Source organism: Triticum aestivum, chromosome 3A (genome assembly GCF_018294505.1).
Source record: "Triticum aestivum cultivar Chinese Spring chromosome 3A, IWGSC CS RefSeq v2.1, whole genome shotgun sequence".
Taxonomy (NCBI): domain Eukaryota; kingdom Viridiplantae; phylum Streptophyta; class Magnoliopsida; order Poales; family Poaceae; genus Triticum; species Triticum aestivum.
In genome coordinates, this window is record NC_057800.1 from 586,772,676 (window position 1) to 586,793,040 (window position 20,365).

General features: G+C 45.4%; 2 protein-coding genes across 3 annotated transcripts; both read left to right on the top strand.

The window, feature by feature from the left end:
* Positions 1–11,494: 11,494 nt before the first annotated feature.
* LOC123062407 (zinc finger protein VAR3, chloroplastic) lies at positions 11,495–17,024 on the top strand. Its single transcript, XM_044485896.1, has 5 exons — positions 11,495–12,076; positions 12,152–12,269; positions 13,391–13,653; positions 14,206–14,304; positions 14,392–17,024. The coding sequence occupies exons 1-5, from the start codon at positions 11,511–11,513 to the stop codon at positions 16,655–16,657; spliced, it is 3,312 nt and encodes a 1,103-aa protein (XP_044341831.1). The 5' UTR covers positions 11,495–11,510; the 3' UTR covers positions 16,658–17,024.
* Positions 17,025–17,225: 201 nt separating this feature from the next.
* LOC123062408 (60S ribosomal protein L24) lies at positions 17,226–20,037 on the top strand. Of its 2 annotated transcripts, none has more exons than XM_044485898.1 (6): positions 17,226–17,368; positions 18,531–18,574; positions 18,699–18,774; positions 18,913–19,014; positions 19,384–19,532; positions 19,682–20,037. In XM_044485898.1, exons 2-6 carry the CDS (start codon positions 18,564–18,566, stop codon positions 19,830–19,832), a joined length of 489 nt encoding a protein of 162 aa, XP_044341833.1. In that variant the 5' UTR covers positions 17,226–17,368; positions 18,531–18,563; the 3' UTR covers positions 19,833–20,037. The 2 variants fall into 2 exon arrangements, with proteins under 2 accessions (XP_044341833.1, XP_044341834.1); XM_044485899.1 differs by having other exon boundaries at positions 17,334–17,488.
* The last annotated feature ends 328 nt before the right edge of the window (positions 20,038–20,365 follow it).

The following is a 20,365-nucleotide window of genomic DNA, read 5'->3' on the forward strand; positions in this document are numbered from 1 at the left end:
CAATCCGGTTTTTATTGGCCTACTCTCTTCAAGGATGCCTGTAAGTTTGTTGTATCTTGTGATGAATATCAAAGAATTAGTAATATTAGTAGACGTCAAGAAATGCCTATGAATTATTCACTTGTTATTGAACCATTTGATGTTTGGGGCTTTGATTATATGGGACTGTTTCCTGCCTCTAATGGATATACACATATTTTAGTTGCTGTTGATTATGTTACTAAGTGGGTAGAAGCTATTCCAACTAGTAGTGCTGATCATAACACCTCTATTAAGATGCTTAAAGAAGTTATTTTTCTGAGGTTTGGAGTCCCTAGATATTTAATGACTGATGGTGGTTCACATTTTATTCATGGTGCTTTCCGTAAAATGCTTGCTAAGTATGATGTTAATCATAGAATTGCATCTCCTTATCACCCACAGTCTAGTGGTCAAGTAGAATTGAGTAACAGAGAACTCAAATTAATTTTGCAAAAGACTGTTAATAGATCTAGAAATAATTGGTCCAAGAAACTTGATGATGCATTATGGGCCTATAGAACTGCGTATAAAAATCCTATGGGTATGTCTCTGTATAAAATGGTTTATGGAAAAGCATGTCACTTACCTCTCGAACTAGAACATAAGGCATATTGGGCTATTAAAGAGCTCAACTATGATTCCAAACTTGCCGGTGAGAAGAGGTTATTTGACATTAGCTCACTTGATGAATGGAGAACCTAAGCCTATGAGAATGCCAAATTGTTTAAAGAAAAAGTTAAAAGATGGCATGAAAAAAGGATACAAAAGCGTGAGTTTAATGTAGGTGACTATGTATTGCTATACAACTCTCGTTTAAGATTTTTTGCAGGAAAACTTCTCTCTAAATGGGAAGGTCCTTACGTTATCGAGGAGGTCTATCGTTCCGGTGCCATAAAAATCAACAACTTCGAAGGCACAAATCCGAAGGTGGTGAATGGTCAAAGAATCAAATATTATATCTCAGGTAATCCTATAAATGTTGAAACCAATGTTATTGAAACTGTAACCCCAGAGGAATACATAAGGGACACTTTCTGGAACGTTTCAGACTCCGAAAAGGAATAGGTATGTGGTACGGTAAGTAAACCGACTCCAAAACAGTTCTAATGGCATTTTTTCTCCATTTTGGAATGTTTAGAAAAATAGAAAAATAAGAAGTAGTCCGGGAAGGACACGAGGGCTCCACGAGGGTGGAGGGCGTGCCCTACCCCCTGGGCGCGCCCCCTACCTCGTGGGCACCTCGTGCGCTCTCCGGACTCCGTTTTCTTGCATGTTACGTATTTTGGTCGGTAAAAATTCATTATATAATCTCCCGAAGGTTTTGACTCCTGTATCACGCAATTATCCTCTGTTTGTGTTTCGAGTTGTTTCTGCTGCAGATTAGAGCAAGATGTCTTCGTAAGAGTCAGTCCGGGAGAGCCGGGTGTCTCATCCGGCATCGAGATCAATGACAAACAGCAATGTTGACCACTTTGGGCCAGCAACGGAGGAAGAGATGTAGGCTGATTTGAAGAGGATAGATGCCATGGAGGAGGATCAAGAAGTCACTTCTCGCTTCCGAGCTGGATTCACAATGGGGGAACTATAGAGCTCGGCTATCCCAAACTCGGTTATCCCTTCCAATGTTAGATTTCTTTCTTATGAAAATATGAAAAAGAGTGTCACTTGTTCTCCCGCAGCTATGCAACACCCTTGGGTGCAAGGGGCTTTGGCTGTTACAGGAAAGCTTCGAAAGGAAATAATGGACCTCAAGCAGCAAGTCAATAAGCTCGAGGAGGAGAATCGTATCCTAAGGGGCATCATCGCCAAGAATATCACATCACCATCCCCGAAAAAGGAGACATAATCACATGGGTATGGGCACTCCCCTTGGCAACTGCCAAGCTTGGGGGAGGTGCCCCGGTATCACCATCACACTCCTATCTTTACCGTTTTTCTTAGTTTGATCCTTTTAGTAATATCTTGATCTAGTAGAATAAAGTTTTTGGTATGTTCTATTTTTGAGTTTTGCTTTATGATCCCTCTATGTAATCGAGTCAGTGAGCTATATAATGAAGATTAGTGTTGAGTCAAGGGCTTGATTATTTTGCCCTGATCTTGAGTGAATAAAAGAAAAGAGAAAATAATAAAAAGAAATAAAAGAGATCATAAGGATCTTATGGAGAGTAATGAGCTCACATATAAAGAGTATTATGAATAAAAGTTGTTGAGAGTTGACAAACATAGTTTTGGTCATCATTGCAATTAATAGGAAGTAATAAAGAAAGAGAGGTCTTCACATATAAATATACTATCTTGGACATCTTTTATGATTGTGAGAACTCATTAAAATATGATATAGTAAATAGTTGATGTTGGACAAGGAAGACAACATAATGGGTTATGTTTTATTACATCTAAGATAAATTATATTGCCATGGATCATCCAACATGGTTGAGCCTGCCTTTCCCCCTCATGCTAGCTAAACTCTTTGCACCAAGTAGAGATACTACTTGTGCTTCCAAATACCCTTAAACCCAGTTTTTCCATGAGAGTCCACCATATCAACCTATGGATTGAGTAAGATCCTTCAAGTAAGTTGTCATCGGTGCAAGCAATAAAAATTGCTCTCTAAATATGTATGACTTATTAGTGTGGGAGAAAATAAGCTTTATACGATCTTGTGATGTGGAAGAAATAAAAGCGACGTATTGCATAATAAAGGTCCATATCACAAGTGGCAATATAAAGTGACGTTCTTTCGCACTAAGATTTTGTGCATCCAACCATAAAAGCGCATGACAACCTCTGCTTCCCTCTGCAAAGGGCCTATCTTTTATGTTTATCTCCTACCTTACATAAGAGTCATGGTGATCCTCACCTTTCCTTTTTACATTTTATCTTTTGGCAAGCAAAATATGTTGGAAAGATCCTGGTATATATGGCTAATTGGATGTGAGTTTTCATGAACTATTATTGTTGACATTACCCTTGAGGTAAAATGTTGGGAGGCAAAACTATAAGCCTCTATCTTTCTCTGTGTCCGATTAAGACTTCATACCCATAAATATTGCGTGAGTGTTAGCAATTGTGAAAGACTAAAAGATGGTTGAGTATGTGGACTTGCTGAAAAGCTCTTATATTGACTCTTTCCTATGTTATGATAAATTGCAATTTCTTCAATGACTGAGATTATAGTTTGTTAGTTTTCAATGAAGTTTATGATTCATACTTGAAATTGTGATTGAATTGTTACTCTAGCATAAGAGATCATATGACAATAATTATATAAACTGATGTTCTAAGAATGATCATGATGCCCTCATGTCCGTATTTTATTTTTATCGACACATCTATCTCTAAACATGTGGACATATTTTTTGATTTCGGCTTTCGCTTGAGGACAAGCGAGGTATAAGCTTGGGGGAGTTGATACGTCCATTTTGCATCATGCTTTTATATCGATATTTATTGCATTATGGGTTGTTATTACACATTATGTCACAATACTTATGCTTATTCTCTCTTATTTTACAAGGCTTACATAAAGAGGGAGAATGCCGGTAGCTGGGATTCTGGGCTGGAAAAGGAGCAAATATTAGAGACCTATTATGCACAGCTCCAAAAGTCTTGAAACTTCACGAAAGTTATTTCCAGAATATATAAAAAATACTGAGCGCAAGAAGTACCAGCCACGAGGGTGGGGGGGCACGCCCTACCCCCTGGGAGCGTCCCCTGCCTCGTGGGCCCCCTGGTGGCCCTCCGATGCCCATCTTCTATTATATGGAGTATTTCATTGAGGAAAAAATCATAAGCAAGCTTTCGGGACGAGATTCCACCGCCACGAGGTAGAACCTTGGCGGAACCAATCTAGGGCTCCGGTGTAGCTGTTCTGCCGGGGAAACTTCCCTCCGGGAGGGGGAAATCATCACCATCGTCATCACCAATGATCCTCTCATCGGGAGGGGGTCAATCTCCATCAACATCTTCACCAGCACCATCTCCTCTCAAAACCTAGTTCATCTCTTTTATCCAATTCTTGTCTCTAAGTCTGGGATTGGTACATGTAGGTTGCTAGTAGTGTTGATTACTCCTTGTACTTGATGCTAGTTGGTTTACTTGGTGGAAGATCATATGTTCAGATCCTATATGCACATTAATACCCCTCTGATTATGAACATGAATATGCTTTGTGAGTAGTTACGTTTGTTCCTGAGGACATGGGAGAAGTCTTGCTATTAGTAGTCATGTGAATTTGGTATTCGTTCGATATTTTGATGAGATGTATGTTGTCTCTCCTCTAGTGGTGTTATGTGAACGTCGACTACATGACACTTCACCATTATTTGGGCATAGTGGAAGGCATTGGGAAGTAATAAGTAGATGATGGGTTGCTAGAGTGACAAAAGCTTAAATCCTAGTTTATGCGTTGCTTCATAAGGGGCTGATTTGGATCCATATGTTTCATGCTATGGTTAGGTTTACCTTAATACTTCTATTGTAGTTGTTGATGCTTGCAATGGGGGTTAATCATAAGTGGGATGCTTGTCCAAGTAAGGAAAACACCCAAGCACCGGTCCACCCACATATCAGATTATCAAAGTACCGAACGCGAATCATATGAACGTGATGAAAACTAGCTTGACGATAATTCCCATGTGTCCTCGGGAGCGCTTTCTTCTATGTAAGAGTTTGTCCAGGCTTGTCCTTTGCTACAAAAAGGATTGGGCCACCTTGCTGCTCTTTATTTACTTTTGTTACTTGTTGCTCATTACTAATTATCTTATCACAAAACTATCTATTACCTATAATTTCAGTGCTTGCAGAGAATACCTTGCTGAAAACCGCTTATCATTTCCTTCTGCTCCTTGTTGGGTTCGACACTCTTACTTATCAAAAGGACTACGATAGACCCCCTATACTTGCGGGTCATCAAGAATCTTTTCTGGCGCCGTTGCCGGGGAGTGAAGCGCCTTTGGTAGGTGGAATTTGGTAAGGAAAATTTTATATAGTGTGCTGAAATTTACTGTCACTCGTTACTATGGAAAGTAATCCTCTGAGGGGCTTGTTCGGGGTATCTTCACCTCGACCAGTAGAGCAAAGAGTTTCTCCTCAACCTACTGAACCTACTAAAAATGAAAATTTCTACTTTGAAATTCCTTCGGGTATGATAGAAAAACTGCTAGCTAATCCTTTTGCAGGAGATGGAACATTACATCCTGATGAGCACCTAATATATGTGGATGAAGTTTGTGGATTATTTAAGCTTGCAGGTATTCCCGATGATGTTATCAAGAAGAAGGTCTTCCCTTTATCTTTGGAGGGAGATGCATTGACATGGTATAGGCTATGTGATGATATGGTATAGGCTATCTTTCCTAACTTATCGAAAGGACTATGATAGATCCCCTATACTTGTGGGTCATCAGTGACATCTCCTGCGCCTTGATCCAACAAGGAGATAGGGAGAGGTTGGGGAAGACTCCGTCCAGTAGCAGCACGACGGTGTGGTGGTGGAGGAGGAGTGTGGCACTCCAGCAAGGCTTCGCCAAGCACTGCGAGAGACGAGGAGGGAGAGGGGTAGGGCTGCACTAAGAGAGAGGGAGACTCGTGTTTCTGGCAGCCCCAAAACCCCCACTATATATAGGGGGAGGGGAGGGGCTGTGCCCCCATCTAGGGTCCCCCCTAGGGGTGGCGGCCAGCCCTAGATGCATCTAGGGGGGCGGCCAGAGGGGGAGAGAGGGGGCGCACCCTAGGTGGGCCTTAGGCCCATCTGAGCCTATGGTTTCCCCTTTCTCCCCTTCCCTGCGCCTTGGGTCTCTTGTGGGAGGCGCACCAGCCCACCTAGGGGCTAGTCCCTTCCCACACTTGGCCCACGCAGGCCTCCGGGGCTGGTGGCCCCTCCCGGTGGACCCCCGAACCCTTCTGGTGGTCCTGGTACGTTACCGATAACGCCCAGAACACTTCCGTTGTCCAAAACGGGACTTCCCATATATAAATCTTTACCTCCGGACCATTCCGAAACTCCTCATGACGTCCGGGATCTCATCCGGGACTCCAAACAACATTCAGTAACCATGTACATCTATTCCTATAACCCTAGCATCATCGAACCTTAAGCGTGTAGACCCTACGAGTTCGGGAGGCATGCAGACATGACCGAGACATCTCTCTGACCAATAACCAATAACGGGATCAGATACCCATGTTGGCTCCCGCATGCTCCACGATGATCTCATCGGATGAACCACGATGTCGGGGATTCAATCAATCCCGTACTCACTTCCCTTTGTCTACCGGTATGATACTTGCCCGAGATTCGATCGTTGGTATCCCTATACCTTGTTCAATCTCGTTACCGGCAAGTCTCTTTACTCGTTCGTAACACGTCATCCCATGATCAACTCCTTGGTCACATTGAGCTCATTATGATGATGTCCTACCGAGTGGGTCCATAGATACCCCTCCGTCACACAGAGTAACAAATCCCAGTCTCGATTCGTGCCAACTCAACAAACACTTTTGGAGATACCCGTAGTGCACCTTTATAGCCACCCAGTTACGTTGTGACGTTTGGCACACCCAAAGCATTCCTACGGTATCCAGGAGTTGCACAATCTCATGGTCTAAGGAAATGATACTTGACATTAGAAAAGCTTTAGCAGACGAACTACACGATCTTGTGCTATGCTTAGGATTGGGTCTTGTCCATCACATCATTCTCCTAATGATGTGATCCCATTATCAATGACATCCAATGTCCATGGTCAGGAAACCGTAACCATCTATTGATCAACAAGCTAGTCAACTAGAGGCTCACTAGGGACATGTTGTGGTCTATGTATTCACACATGTATTACGATTTCCGGATAACACAATTATAGCATGAACAATAGACAATTATCATGAACAAGGAAATATAATAATAATAACCATTTTATTATTGCCTCTAGGGCATATTTCCAACAGAAAGCCGCCACCGCTTGAGCCGCCGCCCGGTCCATGATTACCGTCGAACATGCTAGAATTCTTGAAAGCCTTCATGATTGTACAGTCCTTCCATAAGTGAGTGGCTGGTTTCTGCTGAGTACCGTGCCTTGGACAAGGCTCATTTAACAGCTACTCAAGAGCGGGACATGACCCGCCGGACCAAGGGGTGGCCTCCCCTTACGTCACTGATTATTGCCCTGTGCGTTGGTGTTAGCCACAAACTCCAGACTACCGTCAGCCTTATGTTTATTATTACCTCCTTGATTTGTCGGGTTATGCTGGTGGCCCTTGCCATTGCCGTTCTTCTTTCTCTTCCCTGTTTTCTCTTCGTCAGACGCGAGATCCTTGGTACTATCAGAGTCGTCATATTTGACGAGAGCCGCCATCAGCTGGCCCATGTCATTACAATCGCACTTGAGCCGCCCTAGCTTCTGTTTTAGAGGTTCAAAACGGCAATTTTTCTCCAACATTAAGACCGTGGAGCCGGCATCCATCTTATCAGATGAATGTATTATTTCCTTCACCCGGCGCACCCAATGGGTCGTGGATTCACTTTCCTCTTGCTTGCAATTAGTTAAGCCCACAATCGACATCGGTTGCTTGCACGTATCTTTAAAGTTCTGAATAAACCGGGCTTTTAACTCTGCCCATGAGCCGATGGAATTGGGTGGCAACCCCTTCAACCAAGTGCGAGTTGTTCCATCCAACATCATGGTGAAGTACTTGGCCATCATTGCATCACTGACCTCCAGTAACTCCATGGCCATCTCGTAACTTTCAACCCATGCCCCGGGCTGTAAGTCAGCTGTGTAATTAGGCACCTTACGAGGCCCCTTAAAATCCTTTGGCAAGCGCTCATTACGCAGAGCCGGCACCAAGCAAGGGACACCTATAGTCCTCGTGGTCACACCTGCTTCAGTACAGGTCATTGGATAAACCGGAAAAGCTTGGTGAGCTGCCTGCTCAGCTGCCTGTTGAACCGCTCGCTCAGCCTCTTGGCGGATCCTTTCCTGGTCAACCAAATTAAGAGCTCCATCATGCGCTGGGTCATGCCTATGCGGCTGGTTACGGCGCTGGGCGTTGCTTGACACGGCCGCTGAATCCATATGCCTGCTATAACTCGGGCTCCGGCTTGGGCGAGGGGTTGAATGAATCCTGTCTCGACTATAAGAGTATGACTCCTGCTGTGCCAGAGCCATCTGAAGAAGTTCTCTGACCCTTCGTGTTTCGATCGCCGTCGGGGAGTCGCCTTCCATCGAGAGAGCCGCCAAACATGCCGATGCAGCGATCAGATTCTCCAAAGGGTTAGAAAAATGACCCGGTGATGTTGGTGTATAATGAGGCGGAGCAGTATTCACACGAGGGGGTTCCATAGCCCGCGGCTGAACCGGCGCCCCTGCCCCGGGTGTTGTAATCTGGTTTGCCTCTGGTGGGTTACTAGGACCGGCCCCAGGTGTGGGGAAAAGGTTCCTAGGATCGTAAGTCAGAGGCAAACATGATTGAGTCTTCTGGTGCCTTCTCCTCATGACCTCGTTTGATGCGTTCATAACCATCGTGAGACAAAAAGCCTCTGATTGAAGCTGTTGAGCCCGAGCGTCCAAAGCCGCCCGCTCTGCAGCCATCCTGACGTCCTCCGCCGCCAAGTTTTCCTTGGCTTGTGCTACCTCCCCACGTAACCGTGCCACCTCCGCATCATGCTGAGCCTTATGCGTCGGTTCGACCACAGCGGTCAACAGAGCCGTCATCCTATCCATGAGATCCATCAGCACCTGAGCTGGTGGTCGCGCGGGGTCTCCTCACCCGGCCGCTGCCGACCCGGTGGTTATCGGTGCCGCATCCGTAGAGTTTTGAGCGGGCTGCGTACCAGTCTGTTCGACGGCTCAAAGGGGTCCGGAATACTGCTGCCATCAGAACAGCCCCCAAGCCCGCCATCTTGTAGTTGATACAATGAATCTGTCTCACCCGTGGATGACTCACCGTCAGAGTAGACAGCCGTCTCACCGCCATCCACAGATCCTTCAGAAAACTCTCCTCCATGGATGCAACCCACGAAGGCACGCCTCACGGCGGGCTGAGTCCGGGCGGGTCTCGCACGCTGAGCCGTCTCGATGAGGCCGGTGCAGGTGTTCGGCTCAGGGCCCGGCTCGCCGATCCGGCCAATGAAGACGTGGATTCCGCCGAAGGGGACCTGGTGCCCGTACTCAATTGAGTCGGCGTCGGGGCCCCAGCCTGCGTCGTCGATGTAGAGCTTGCCGCGCCAACTCTTGGTCATCCGGCCATAGCGTATCCCTTGAGCCCTTCGAAGCTGCCCTTCAAGAACTCAAATCCACCATGCGCTGGCCCCACGGTGGGCGCCAACTGTCGTGGAATTGTCACGACAGATGTCCTAGAGAAAGGACTTAGTCATGGAGCCATCGCAACTAGGAAGCTTAAAGGGGTTAATTGGGACAAAGTACACGAGAGGTTTATACTGATTCGGCCCCTTGCGGTGAAGGTAAAGCCTAGTCCAGTTGATGTGGTATTGTTAGGTTTTAATGACCAAGGAGCGAATACACTAGCTTGGCTCTCGATCTGTTGTCTCTTGCCCTAAGCCGTCGTCGGGTCGTCCCCTTATATACACGGGTTGATGCCCTGCGGCCTACAGAGTCCCGGCCGGCTCATACAAACGTGTCCGGCTCGGTGACATCTCTTACATGCCTTGTATTACAAGTCTATTCATACATGATGGTTTATACCTATGGGCCATAAGCCGCCTCCCGGCTTGGGCCTATTATAAGCCTAATCGTAAACCATCATCTTGTATACTCTTGGGCTTTATTCTTTTAAACCGCCATTGTAGTTGACCCGGCCCCTCCTGGGCGGGTCATTCCTGGTAGTCATATCCTCAACAGTTTGGTATTCTTTTTCTGCGAAACTCTAAAACAAGGAAAAAACATAAACTGACACTGTGCTCTAGGTTAATAGGTTAATCCAAAAAATCATATAAAATATCATATTAATGCATATAAAACATCCAAAACATATAATATAATAGAATGGAACAACAAAAAAATATAGATATGTTGGAGACGTATCAGCGACGAGAGTGGAGGGTGCGGCAGCACAATGCGGAGGACACAGATCTTGGAGGGATTGATGAAGGCCTTAGCGTCAGTGGAAAAGTCAGGCATCGCGGTTGGGGTCGACGCAGCAGCGCGACAGGCGACAGGGGAGGCGGATCATCCGGGGGATTGGATCGAGAGGAGGAGGGGTGGGGGCGTTCATGAGTTGGTCTTTTATTTTATCGGCGACTATTTTTTTCCTACACTCAGGATGGTTCTTTCCTGATTTGCGGGATCTTCCCCCAAGATCTACGGACGAGAGGGGTATGCGTGGGTGGTTCTTTCCTGATTTTTTCATGCGAGAGAGAGGTGGAGGCAGGCGCTTTATTTGGAAAAAACCGGTGGGGATTTCTCTCCATCGATGGGGAAACGAATGAAACCAACAAACGACCTACGTACCGAGACTTTAGGAGTAGAGATAATACTTTCACAATAAGATTTGTTTGTCATGTTTTACTTATTATTTCCTTAAATCCGTTATCTGTTTCCTGAAAATCTATTATTTATTTCCCAAAACAAATTGCATTAATGAGAGAGATCGTTGATTTGGAAAGTTAGGAAAATTAGATCTGTGATCTTTTGTACGTTAGGAAAGTGATGATTTTTCCCATACGAGAGAGAGGTGGAGGCAGACACTTTATTTGAAGAAAAAAAACAGTGGAGATGTCTCTCCATCGATGGGGAGAGGATCGATCGATAGGGAAATGAACGAAACCAACAAACGGACTTTAGGAGTAGAGATAATACTTTCACAATAAAATTTGTTTGTCATGTTTAATTGTTAATTTCCTTAAAATCCATTATTTGTTTCCTAAATATTATTTATTTCCCAAAACAAATTATATTGATGAGAGAGATCGTTGATTTGGATAAGTTAGAAAAGTTAGAACTGTGATTTTTTGTACGTTAGGAAAGTGCTAATTTTTTGAAAGAAAAGAGTAAAGAGAAAAATAAACCAATGGATTAGAAAAACAATGGAAGAGGGTGGTGGGATGTGGGACGAAGAAAAATCGGACGAAAATAAACCGTATCAGGCTACCAAGTGTTCCATTAGGAGTAGAAGATTGGATGATTAGAGGGACAGTGATATCCGCAGCCCATCGGGTTCAAGCCCTGGTGCTCTCATTATTTCTGAATTTATTTCAGAATTTTCGGCGACTCGCTTTCAGTTGAAGGAGACGTTCCCATTGATGATGAGTCGCCTACGGTGACTTCGTAAATCTCAAGATGATATGTCGGATCAGAAGGTGCTCATAGCGTAGGGTGTGCGTGTGTGCGTTCACAAGGGCGAGTGTATGCACATATGTATGAGCGCTTGCGTTTGTACTGTGTTAAAAAAATTCAGGGTTATTAAACAAACATTTCTCTCTCTCTCTCTCTCGTTGTCGGGGTGATTGGTGAATCCTAGCCGTGCGATCATGCCGAGATATTTCTTCCACAGCGCCGTCCGGCTAAACCCGACCATCCGCTGGGCCGCCAATTTGGGGAGTAGCAGGCAAAGGCCTACAGGAAGGAGGCGTAGAACCCTCTCCTCCTCCAGGTCTCGGCTCTCCGCCGTCGCCGCCGTCGCCATGGGCAGCGCCTCCAAGCTGCTGTCCTCCCTCTTGCTCACCTCCTCCCCGCTCCGTCTCCGGCCCTCCGCCGCCGCCTTCGCGCTCATCCTCTCCTCGCGCACCGCGGCATCCCGCCGCCAACACCTGCTCTCCTCCCCCTCTCCCCTCCGCACGCTCTCCACCTCGGCCGCCGCCGCCGCCTCACCCCTCCCCTACAGCTCCAGCTCCGCCTCGTCAGCCCCACCGCTCCACGCCCCTTTCCCGGAATGGTCCCGCCTGGTCGACCGCCTCGCGGCCGCCGGCTACGCCGCCCGCGCCCCCTCCCCCGCCGATGAGCTCGCCGTCGCCTCCGGCAGCGGCCTGTCGGCCGAGGCGGAGTCCGCTGTGTCCTCCTGCCTGGCCTTCGCGCGCGACCGGCCCGACCTTCTCAGGTGAAGTGAATCGCTTGGCCATCTGGCCGGCTGGTTTTTTCCCTCACGTTGCTGATTGATTGGATGTGACCACAGGTCGCTGCCAACGATGGATGTCGAGGTTGTGGTGTCTAACGTTGCACCGGCCCTGTTCAAGGGAGGTGAGGAATCTGCGCAGCGGCTGCAGCAATACCTTGCGGGTGAAGAGGACAATGTGAGTTCTTATCCGTTTTGCAAGTTGGTCACATCACTCTTGTGGAGTGGTTGTCTAGTACTCCCTCCGTTCACAAGAATTATGGAATGGAGGGAGTATACTACAGTAGATTTTACATATGTGATATGTGTGATCATCAGTCAACTAGATAATTATTTTGGTTAGCTCAAGTTACCGCATATGTTTCTCTACCGGATTTGTAGCCATATGTTGTGAGCGATACAGTAAAAAATATAATTAAGAAGGAAATACCAAACATGCCATTCAGTTCAGGGACAACCCTCTGTATAATTCCCATTAAATTTTGAGCATTTCAGTTCATCATTTTCTCGCTGCACCTTTGTTACACCCCTTGTTGCTTTTATGATGGGTGATGTTGAACATCTGATAGGAATGCTGTATATTCTTCAGTTCCGATTTCACCAGGGTTACAACTGTGGTTACATGGCATTGTACAGAAAGTAATACAAGGATAGTCAGTATATATGTAGTTAGAGGAAAACATCCATCACACCTTAGCCTTGCTGAATGCAACTTGCAGTCTAGCAAGCTGTGAACAACAGAGCTTAACTAGCAAATGCATACAACTTAATGCGTGACTTGTACTGTTAATGACATCCAGAGGGGCACAGAGCTCAACTAAGAACTTATATAACTACAAAGTCACAAAACATAACTTGCGCCAGGCGGAGGCATGAAGGCGTGGCGGCTGGTGTGGAGGTTGCGTCATCGGAAGGAAGCGGTGGTGGCGATTAGGGGCCTCGATGTTGTGGAGGAGGCTGGAGCTCTCATAGAACAAATTCAAATCCTTCCTTTTTGGATAGGGATTAAGGCAGAGAGATTTCTCATCATATATATAGTTAGCTATTTGACTTGGGCTTTGGTTTGAGATGTTTTGTGGTAGAACTGTAGAAGTATTCCCATTTATTTCATTTATTGAAACCGAATCCGAAGGGGGATTCTTGGGATAAGCCATAAGCATATCCTGTACGGAAAGAACAGATTTCTTAAGAATTCTTGCAACAGGTTTCAGTTGCCATTTCACAAATGTTGATCCCACATTATGCAATGTGACAGAACTGTATTGGTCAAGACACTAAAGATGTGATAACTTTTGCCAGGCAATTCAATCAGGCAGAGCGGAAACTGTGGACATTGTTCGGTACTTGTTAAGTTACACATACAGTTCGTCAAACAACTATTTAGAAGACAAAGAACTCACTGATTCAGCTGTCAGAAATATCTTGGCTGAGCTAGTTAATTCTAGTGGACTTGCCCACACCTCCAGTTTCGTGGAGTCAACAGTTGAGAGTCAACCTGAGCGATTCTCTAGGCATCCAGGGCAAAATGTTGAGATGAAACGTGGTGACTGGATTTGCACAAGGTATGTTGTGGATATTTTTATTTATTAACTTGACAGTTGCATGCCACATCGCCTTACTCTAAAGTGCCGACTAAATTCTACATCTTCTCTTTCTAGATGTGATACACCTAAAATATACACACTCATTTTCTTGTGCTGTAGCATAGTCTTGCACAAGCATGCATCTATGTAATAAATCATTTTTCATTTTTGAACAATGCTGTTGTTGTCTCAGTCTTTTCACACTTGGCTTGTTTTACCTCCGTGTATGTTTTCTCATCTATATTCCTAACCAACATTTAGCTAATCATGACCAATTATGTGCTATTCTCATAATTTTGTACAAAGAGGACCAAAACTCGCATCTGTAAAATAAATTCGCAACTACTTGTATTGTCAGACGCATTTGAGATCATTTGCTACTGGTTTGTTTACTACTCCCCCCGTCCCACAATGTAAGACGTTTTTGCAAATGCCTTACATTGTGGGACGGAGGGAGTACTTATTTGAAATATTTTTACCCTTGTTCATATTTTCGTAATGTTGACTCTAAATATGCTCTGCAACCTACAGATGTAGCTTTATGAACTTTGCAAGAAATGCGAGGTGCCTTGAGTGCAATGAGCATCGGCCAAAGAAGATGTTGACTGGCGGAGAGTGGGAATGCCCTCAGTAAGCTTCGACATGCTAACTTCATTTTTGTGATTTGAAGTTATTTATGCTTCGAGATGGCTGACTTTGTATTGTCCTTTTGCCAAGGTGTGAATTCTATAATTATGGGAGGAACATGTCATGCTTAAGATGTGCTTGCAAAAGACCAGCGACAACTGCATCTGCTGGTACTGGTTTAGGCGGTGTAGCAGAGCTTCTTAGTGGAACTAATGCTGGTAGATCTGAAATTGAGAGAAAACTCGCTGAAAGCGATGAGAAGGCAGAAAGGTGGTTGAGCAAAGTATCTCAACTTGACGATTCTGCTGATTTAAGTAGTCTGGCAACTGATGAGGATTTTCCTGAGATTATGCCTATGAGGAAGGGAGTCAATAAATTTGTAGTTAGCACACGGAAGACACCATTGGAGAGAAGATTGGCAAGTGCACAGTACAGCAGTAACAATAGCCCTCAAGCAACAGCATCCGACTCCAAGATTAGTCAAACTTTAGACAGGATACTTGGGCGTTCGGCATCTACTTCTGCCCCAAACAATCAGTCTGATAATGGGGGTGTAAATGCTGAGACTCCCAGGAAATTAACAGGCCATCTTGGTGATATCGACCCCGTTCCTTTTGTGCCATTATCTGCTGATCTGTTTACCAAGCCACAGAATGCAAAGAGTAATGAACAGGCAGATAGGGACTGTCAAATAAATAAGGAAACTGGTAGTTCCACACCCGATATCCCACAGGCCTCAACTGAGAGGAAAGATGTTGATAAATCATTAGATACTGCTGAGAAATGGTCCAAGAAAGTCGCAGAACTCGACAGTGTAAATGACCTTTCAAGTGCTATTTCTGATGAAGACTTTCCTGATATTATGCCAATGAGGAAGGGTGAGAACCGGTTTGTTATTAGTAAGAAAAAAGACCGCTCGCTGACATCACCACAGTACCAGAGGCGCAGTGTGCTTGAGCAGGCTAACAATTCCGATTTCGTCCCATTTGTTCCGTTTCCTCCTGATTATTTTGCCAAGAAAGATGCGCCATCGGAGAGTACTCCAGATACGGGAATAGTTTCAGAAAGTTCTCCATCAGCTGATAAGCTGCCAGAAACAAATGCTCCATCAAGACATTTGGGAAATAACCCAAACACCTCACAGGTGATTGGCCCTCAGGGAAGTAGCATCACGAGTAATGAGAACTGGAATAGGAATTACTCTCAGCAGAGCTCGAGTCCAGGTAGTTATACACGTGGTGGAAGCAGCAGCCAGCAGTATCAACAGCAACCTTATGAAATGGGTGATCGATCTACTGGTACACCAAATTCAGGCGCCTGGAACCCAAACTACTCCCAGGGGACGTCTACTGATGTCAGAGGAGGATCTAGCAACTATCAGCGTCAACAGCAACCCCATGAGGGCGGTGATCGATCTCGTGAAACTTCAAATACTGGTGCTTTGAACACAAACCACTCCCCGGGGAGGTTTAATGATGTCAGAGGTGGATCTAGCAACTATCAGCATCAACAGCAACCTCATGAGGCGGGTGGTCGATCTAGTGGAACTTCGAATACTGGTGCTTGGAACACAAACTACTCCCAGTCCCACGGGAGGTTTAATGATGGCAGAGGTGGATCTAACAACTATCATCATCAACAGCAACCTCATGAGGTGGGTGATCGATCTAGTGGAACTTCAAATACTGGTGCTTGGAACACAAACTACTCCCAGTCCCAGGGGAGGTTTAATGATGGCAGGGGTGGATCTAGCAACTATCAGTATCAGACACAACCTCATCAGGCGGGTGGTCCATCCAGTGGCTCTTCGAACACTCTGAACACAAACTACTCTCAGGGGAGCTTCAACGAGGGTCGAGATACATCTACCTACAATCAGGGAAGCTATCCCACACAACCGTCTTATACGCCTGGCTATAGTGATCACAGCAACAGCAATGCTTGGAGCAGCAACAACAACCAAAATTGGAGTGGTTCACATCCTGATAGTAGGGTTTCTACTACTGGCATTGGTTCCACTAACCCTAATCAAGCAACAGGCTACTCAAGCTACGGAGGTGGAGGTTATACTGGAAAGAGCTTAGAAGGCTCTGCTGTGAAGGACCCTGATCCTCTGGACATGTCCGAGGAAGCCAAGGCCGAGAGATGGTTCAGGAGGGCAGCCCAGATCAAGGACATCTCCGAGCTCGCCAACATTCCCGACGAGGACTTCCCTGAGATAATGCCGATGAGGAAGGGTGTGAACAGATTCGTGGTGAGCAAGAGAAAGACGCCGTTGGAGAGGAGGTTAACCTCTCCTCAGTACAGAAGGAACCTACCGGTTGTAAGCTCTGAGCCGGACAAAGATGCTAGCTGAAAGCAGATATAGTATCTACTACCTCTGTACCAAAATACTTGTAGTTGGGGGAACTTGTACTAGTTTCCTCCAACTACAAGTATTTTGGTCGGAGGGAGTATCTATCTATTCAATGCAAGGATGAAGAGTTTACACAAGGATATGTACTTCTACTTCCGATGGTGATAATAAGCAGCAAGGTGAAATCCACACGGAGGAAATAGTTGGACTCCCAGAACATTTTTCTGTATTCTAAAGTTTTGTCCTCGACCATTAGGGATATTTTTTTTTTTGCTGGGTTACATTTGTATCAGTTGTATGCATGTGTTGTTGTACCTGAAACCCTGATGCAATCATCAAATAATTTGTACGTTGGATTCAAGCATCATATACTTTTGTTACCCTATTTTCAAGCATCATAGTTTTTTTTGTTGTTGTTGGGAAAGATGTCGATCATAGCTTGGCAGGAGGACCCTCTGATTTCTGGGTTTTTTTTTACACGAGGAGGCGTGGCCCAGAAAAGACATAGCACGGGAAATGAGAAAGCCTACAAGACCAAAAACCCGGTCGAGCAACAGTGGGCTCCGACCAGCAAACCCTACTCGAACGGCCCATTAGCCCAACAACCCCACGCTCACCCCACCCCTCGCGAGGTCATCAAAACCCTACCCGCGGCACACATCTCCCCCCACTTCCCCCATCCGCCGCCGCCGCGCCTCCTCCTCGCCCAAGGTATCCCTCCCATCCTCTCCTCCGCCCATCTCCCCCGTCCTCCTAGGCCAATCCGTCCGGCGGTCGCTCCTCCTTCCGCCGCGCTGCTCCTCCGCCAGTTCGTCCGTTTCGTTTCGCAAGGTCTGGTTGGTTTGGATCCGATGATAGGCGGCCGTGTCTCTCGATTCGTAGCCTAGGTCACCGGCAGTGGCTTAGTTCCTAGGGTTTCGCCGTTATGGGTGTTCGAGATGTGTTCGTTTTGCTTGAGTCCTTTCGTCAGATGCGAGGGAGCGAGCCATGGGACGACGCATAGTTTGTTGTCCCGTGATCTGGATGCGTCCATTACCTCAAGCGCAGTTAGGTTTATTGTTGAAGTGACTTTCTGCCTGCTGTTCGTGAGATCTTGCACAGGTACTGGGCCACCGAATACAGATGCGCTGTTGCAGTTTTCGGTGGCCTAATCTTTACCGTGCAGTACATGGGTCTTTGTGTTTCTGCTGCCAGTAGTTACCCAATAATCATCCAGCCTTTATTTACGATTATGGTGTTGTGTTATTCTTTGTTTGTCTAAAGTAGGATCCAGAGCACAAGTACTGAGGCACGGTAGCCGTTCTGGTTGCTCAGTTGCCATTTATTTGTTGTGCAAGAGAGACATGGGAACCCGCTTTGCAGCAGAGATTGAACTCTACTTTCTGCCGCCAGTAGTCGCCCAACATCACCCATTTGATTCTTGTTTGACATGCATCTGACATTGTTTGTACTAGAGTTTATCCTATTTCTAGACAGTAGCTATTTGATAATGAGCTTACTATTGGGCCTCTCTGTCAAGTTACCACAACCTGTAGGTTGGTTCATTTGGACCAGAGCACAAGTACTGAGGCATGGTAGCCGTTCTGGTTGCACAGTTGTCATATTTTTGTTGTGCAAGAGAAACAGGGAACCCGCTTTGCAGCAGAGATTTACTCCAGTTTCTGCAGCCAGTAGTCACCCGAAACCACACACTTCAGTATGAAAGATGAACATGAGTACACAATTTACACCCTGTTGGTTATGAGGTTTTCATGATTGTGCTTTGTGGTCATTCTATGCTAAAGAGCCTGCTTTGTTGTTATTGTTCTTTTGTGTTCCCTTCCTTTATGTCCTTATTAAGTGTTGCTCATGTTTGTTCTGATCTCATTTTTAGGTAGGAGCTTGTGAAAGTTCTAAGGCTGAGAAGATGGTTCTGAAGTAAGCTATATGTTTTTGCAAATTAGCTTGTCTTCTCTACTTAGTTTGATAGTAGTGACACCTCGAGTATGGTTTTACAATTGTTGTCTTAAGTGCTCAAATTGTTGTTTCATTTGTTCTACAGGACCGAGCTCTGCCGTTTTAGCGGCCAGAAGATTTACCCAGGGAAGGGTATCAGGTTCATTCGTTCGGATTCGCAGGTAAACTTTGTTATGTTAAGGTCACTTATATTGTTGTTGAATGGTCTAGGTCATCAGTATTAAGCCTAGAAGTTTTTTCTGTTGATTCTTCTTCAAACAGGAACCACCAACTAACGATTCAGATATTTTGTGCTGCAGGTTTTCCTCTTTGCCAACTCAAAATGCAAGCGCTACTTCCACAACCGCCTCAAGCCTGCAAAGCTTTGCTGGACAGCAATGTACAGGAAGCAGCACAAGAAGGTATCACATTTTGCTGCTAAGTTCTTAATTTTTAGACAAAGAAATGTTGCTAGAATTAGGTTGCATGAACTCTGTTTGTAATTTGCATTTCACTTGTCATTAATTTGAGGGCAAATTCCTCCCTACAGTTTGATATGCTTGTGTGTTGGTATTTATAACAAACAATTAGATCACATTTGTTATGTTATTTATAGACCACTGCTTCTCTTAGCATGCCTGTATTTATGCATGCCAGTCCTTCTGTAATCTTAACCCTCATGATCTGCAACTTCCTGTGTTTGCTGCGACAAATGATTATTTTTTGTTTTTGGTTACTGATTTGTCCTGTCATGTGTATTTACTGGGCTGTGCTTGGATGTGTCAATGCAGGACATCCATGCTGAGGCTGCCAAGAAGAGGCGCCGCACCACCAAGAAGCCGTACTCACGGTCGATTGTTGGTGCCACTCTGGAAGTTATCCAGAAGAAGAGGGCTGAGAAGCCTGAAGTCCGTGATGCTGCCCGAGAAGCCGCTCTCCGGTATGTTTTCAATCTCTTTATTCCTATTCCAGCATTGTGTCTACGCCTAAATCTTCTGTTGCGAAAACTGATAACTTTGGATATTCTAGCAGCTGTTGATATTATTGTTTGCTTTTCTATCATCTCACCCTTGATTCATCATGTTGCAGTGAGATCAAGGAGCGGATCAAGAAGACCAAGGATGAGAAGAAGGCCAAGAAGGCAGAGGTGACCAAGTCCCAGAAGTCACAGGGGGGCAAGGGCGCCGTGCAGAAGGGTTCCAAGGGCCCAAAGATTGGCGGCGGCGGCGGGAAGCGTTGAAAGTGCGTTGAAAGTCGATTACGCCAATAGACATAGAGTTGTGCTGCCTAGCCTTGTTTCCTATCCTACTATCATAGACCTTTGTCAAGTTATTACCCCGCCCTCTTGAATTTGCACCTTATCTGTGAGGCTGAATGGTGTTAACGTTTTGGATTGTCTCGATGAGTTTATTTATAATGAATGGTACTTATGTTGGTTCTTGTCACTTAGTTTTCTCATGCAACTGGCGCCAAGGCGATGGATCTTTATAGGGTTGCCGTTGCTCTGTAGGTCCTCTAGCTGATTATTCTATAGCTTCTAAGTCTTGCTATAGCTGATTCTAAGAAGTTCCTGGTCTCCCGTCCTAATTCTATAGCTTCTAAGTCTTGCTATATATACTTCGAAAATCAAACCTTGCTACCTTATGTATGATCATATACCTGTTACTATAATGATCAATGAGATTTATAGGAGCAAGGGCATCGATTGGTTTCACCTCCTGCAAGGGCATCGATTGGTTTCACCTCCTCATTCGCGCACAGGTAATGGTTTGG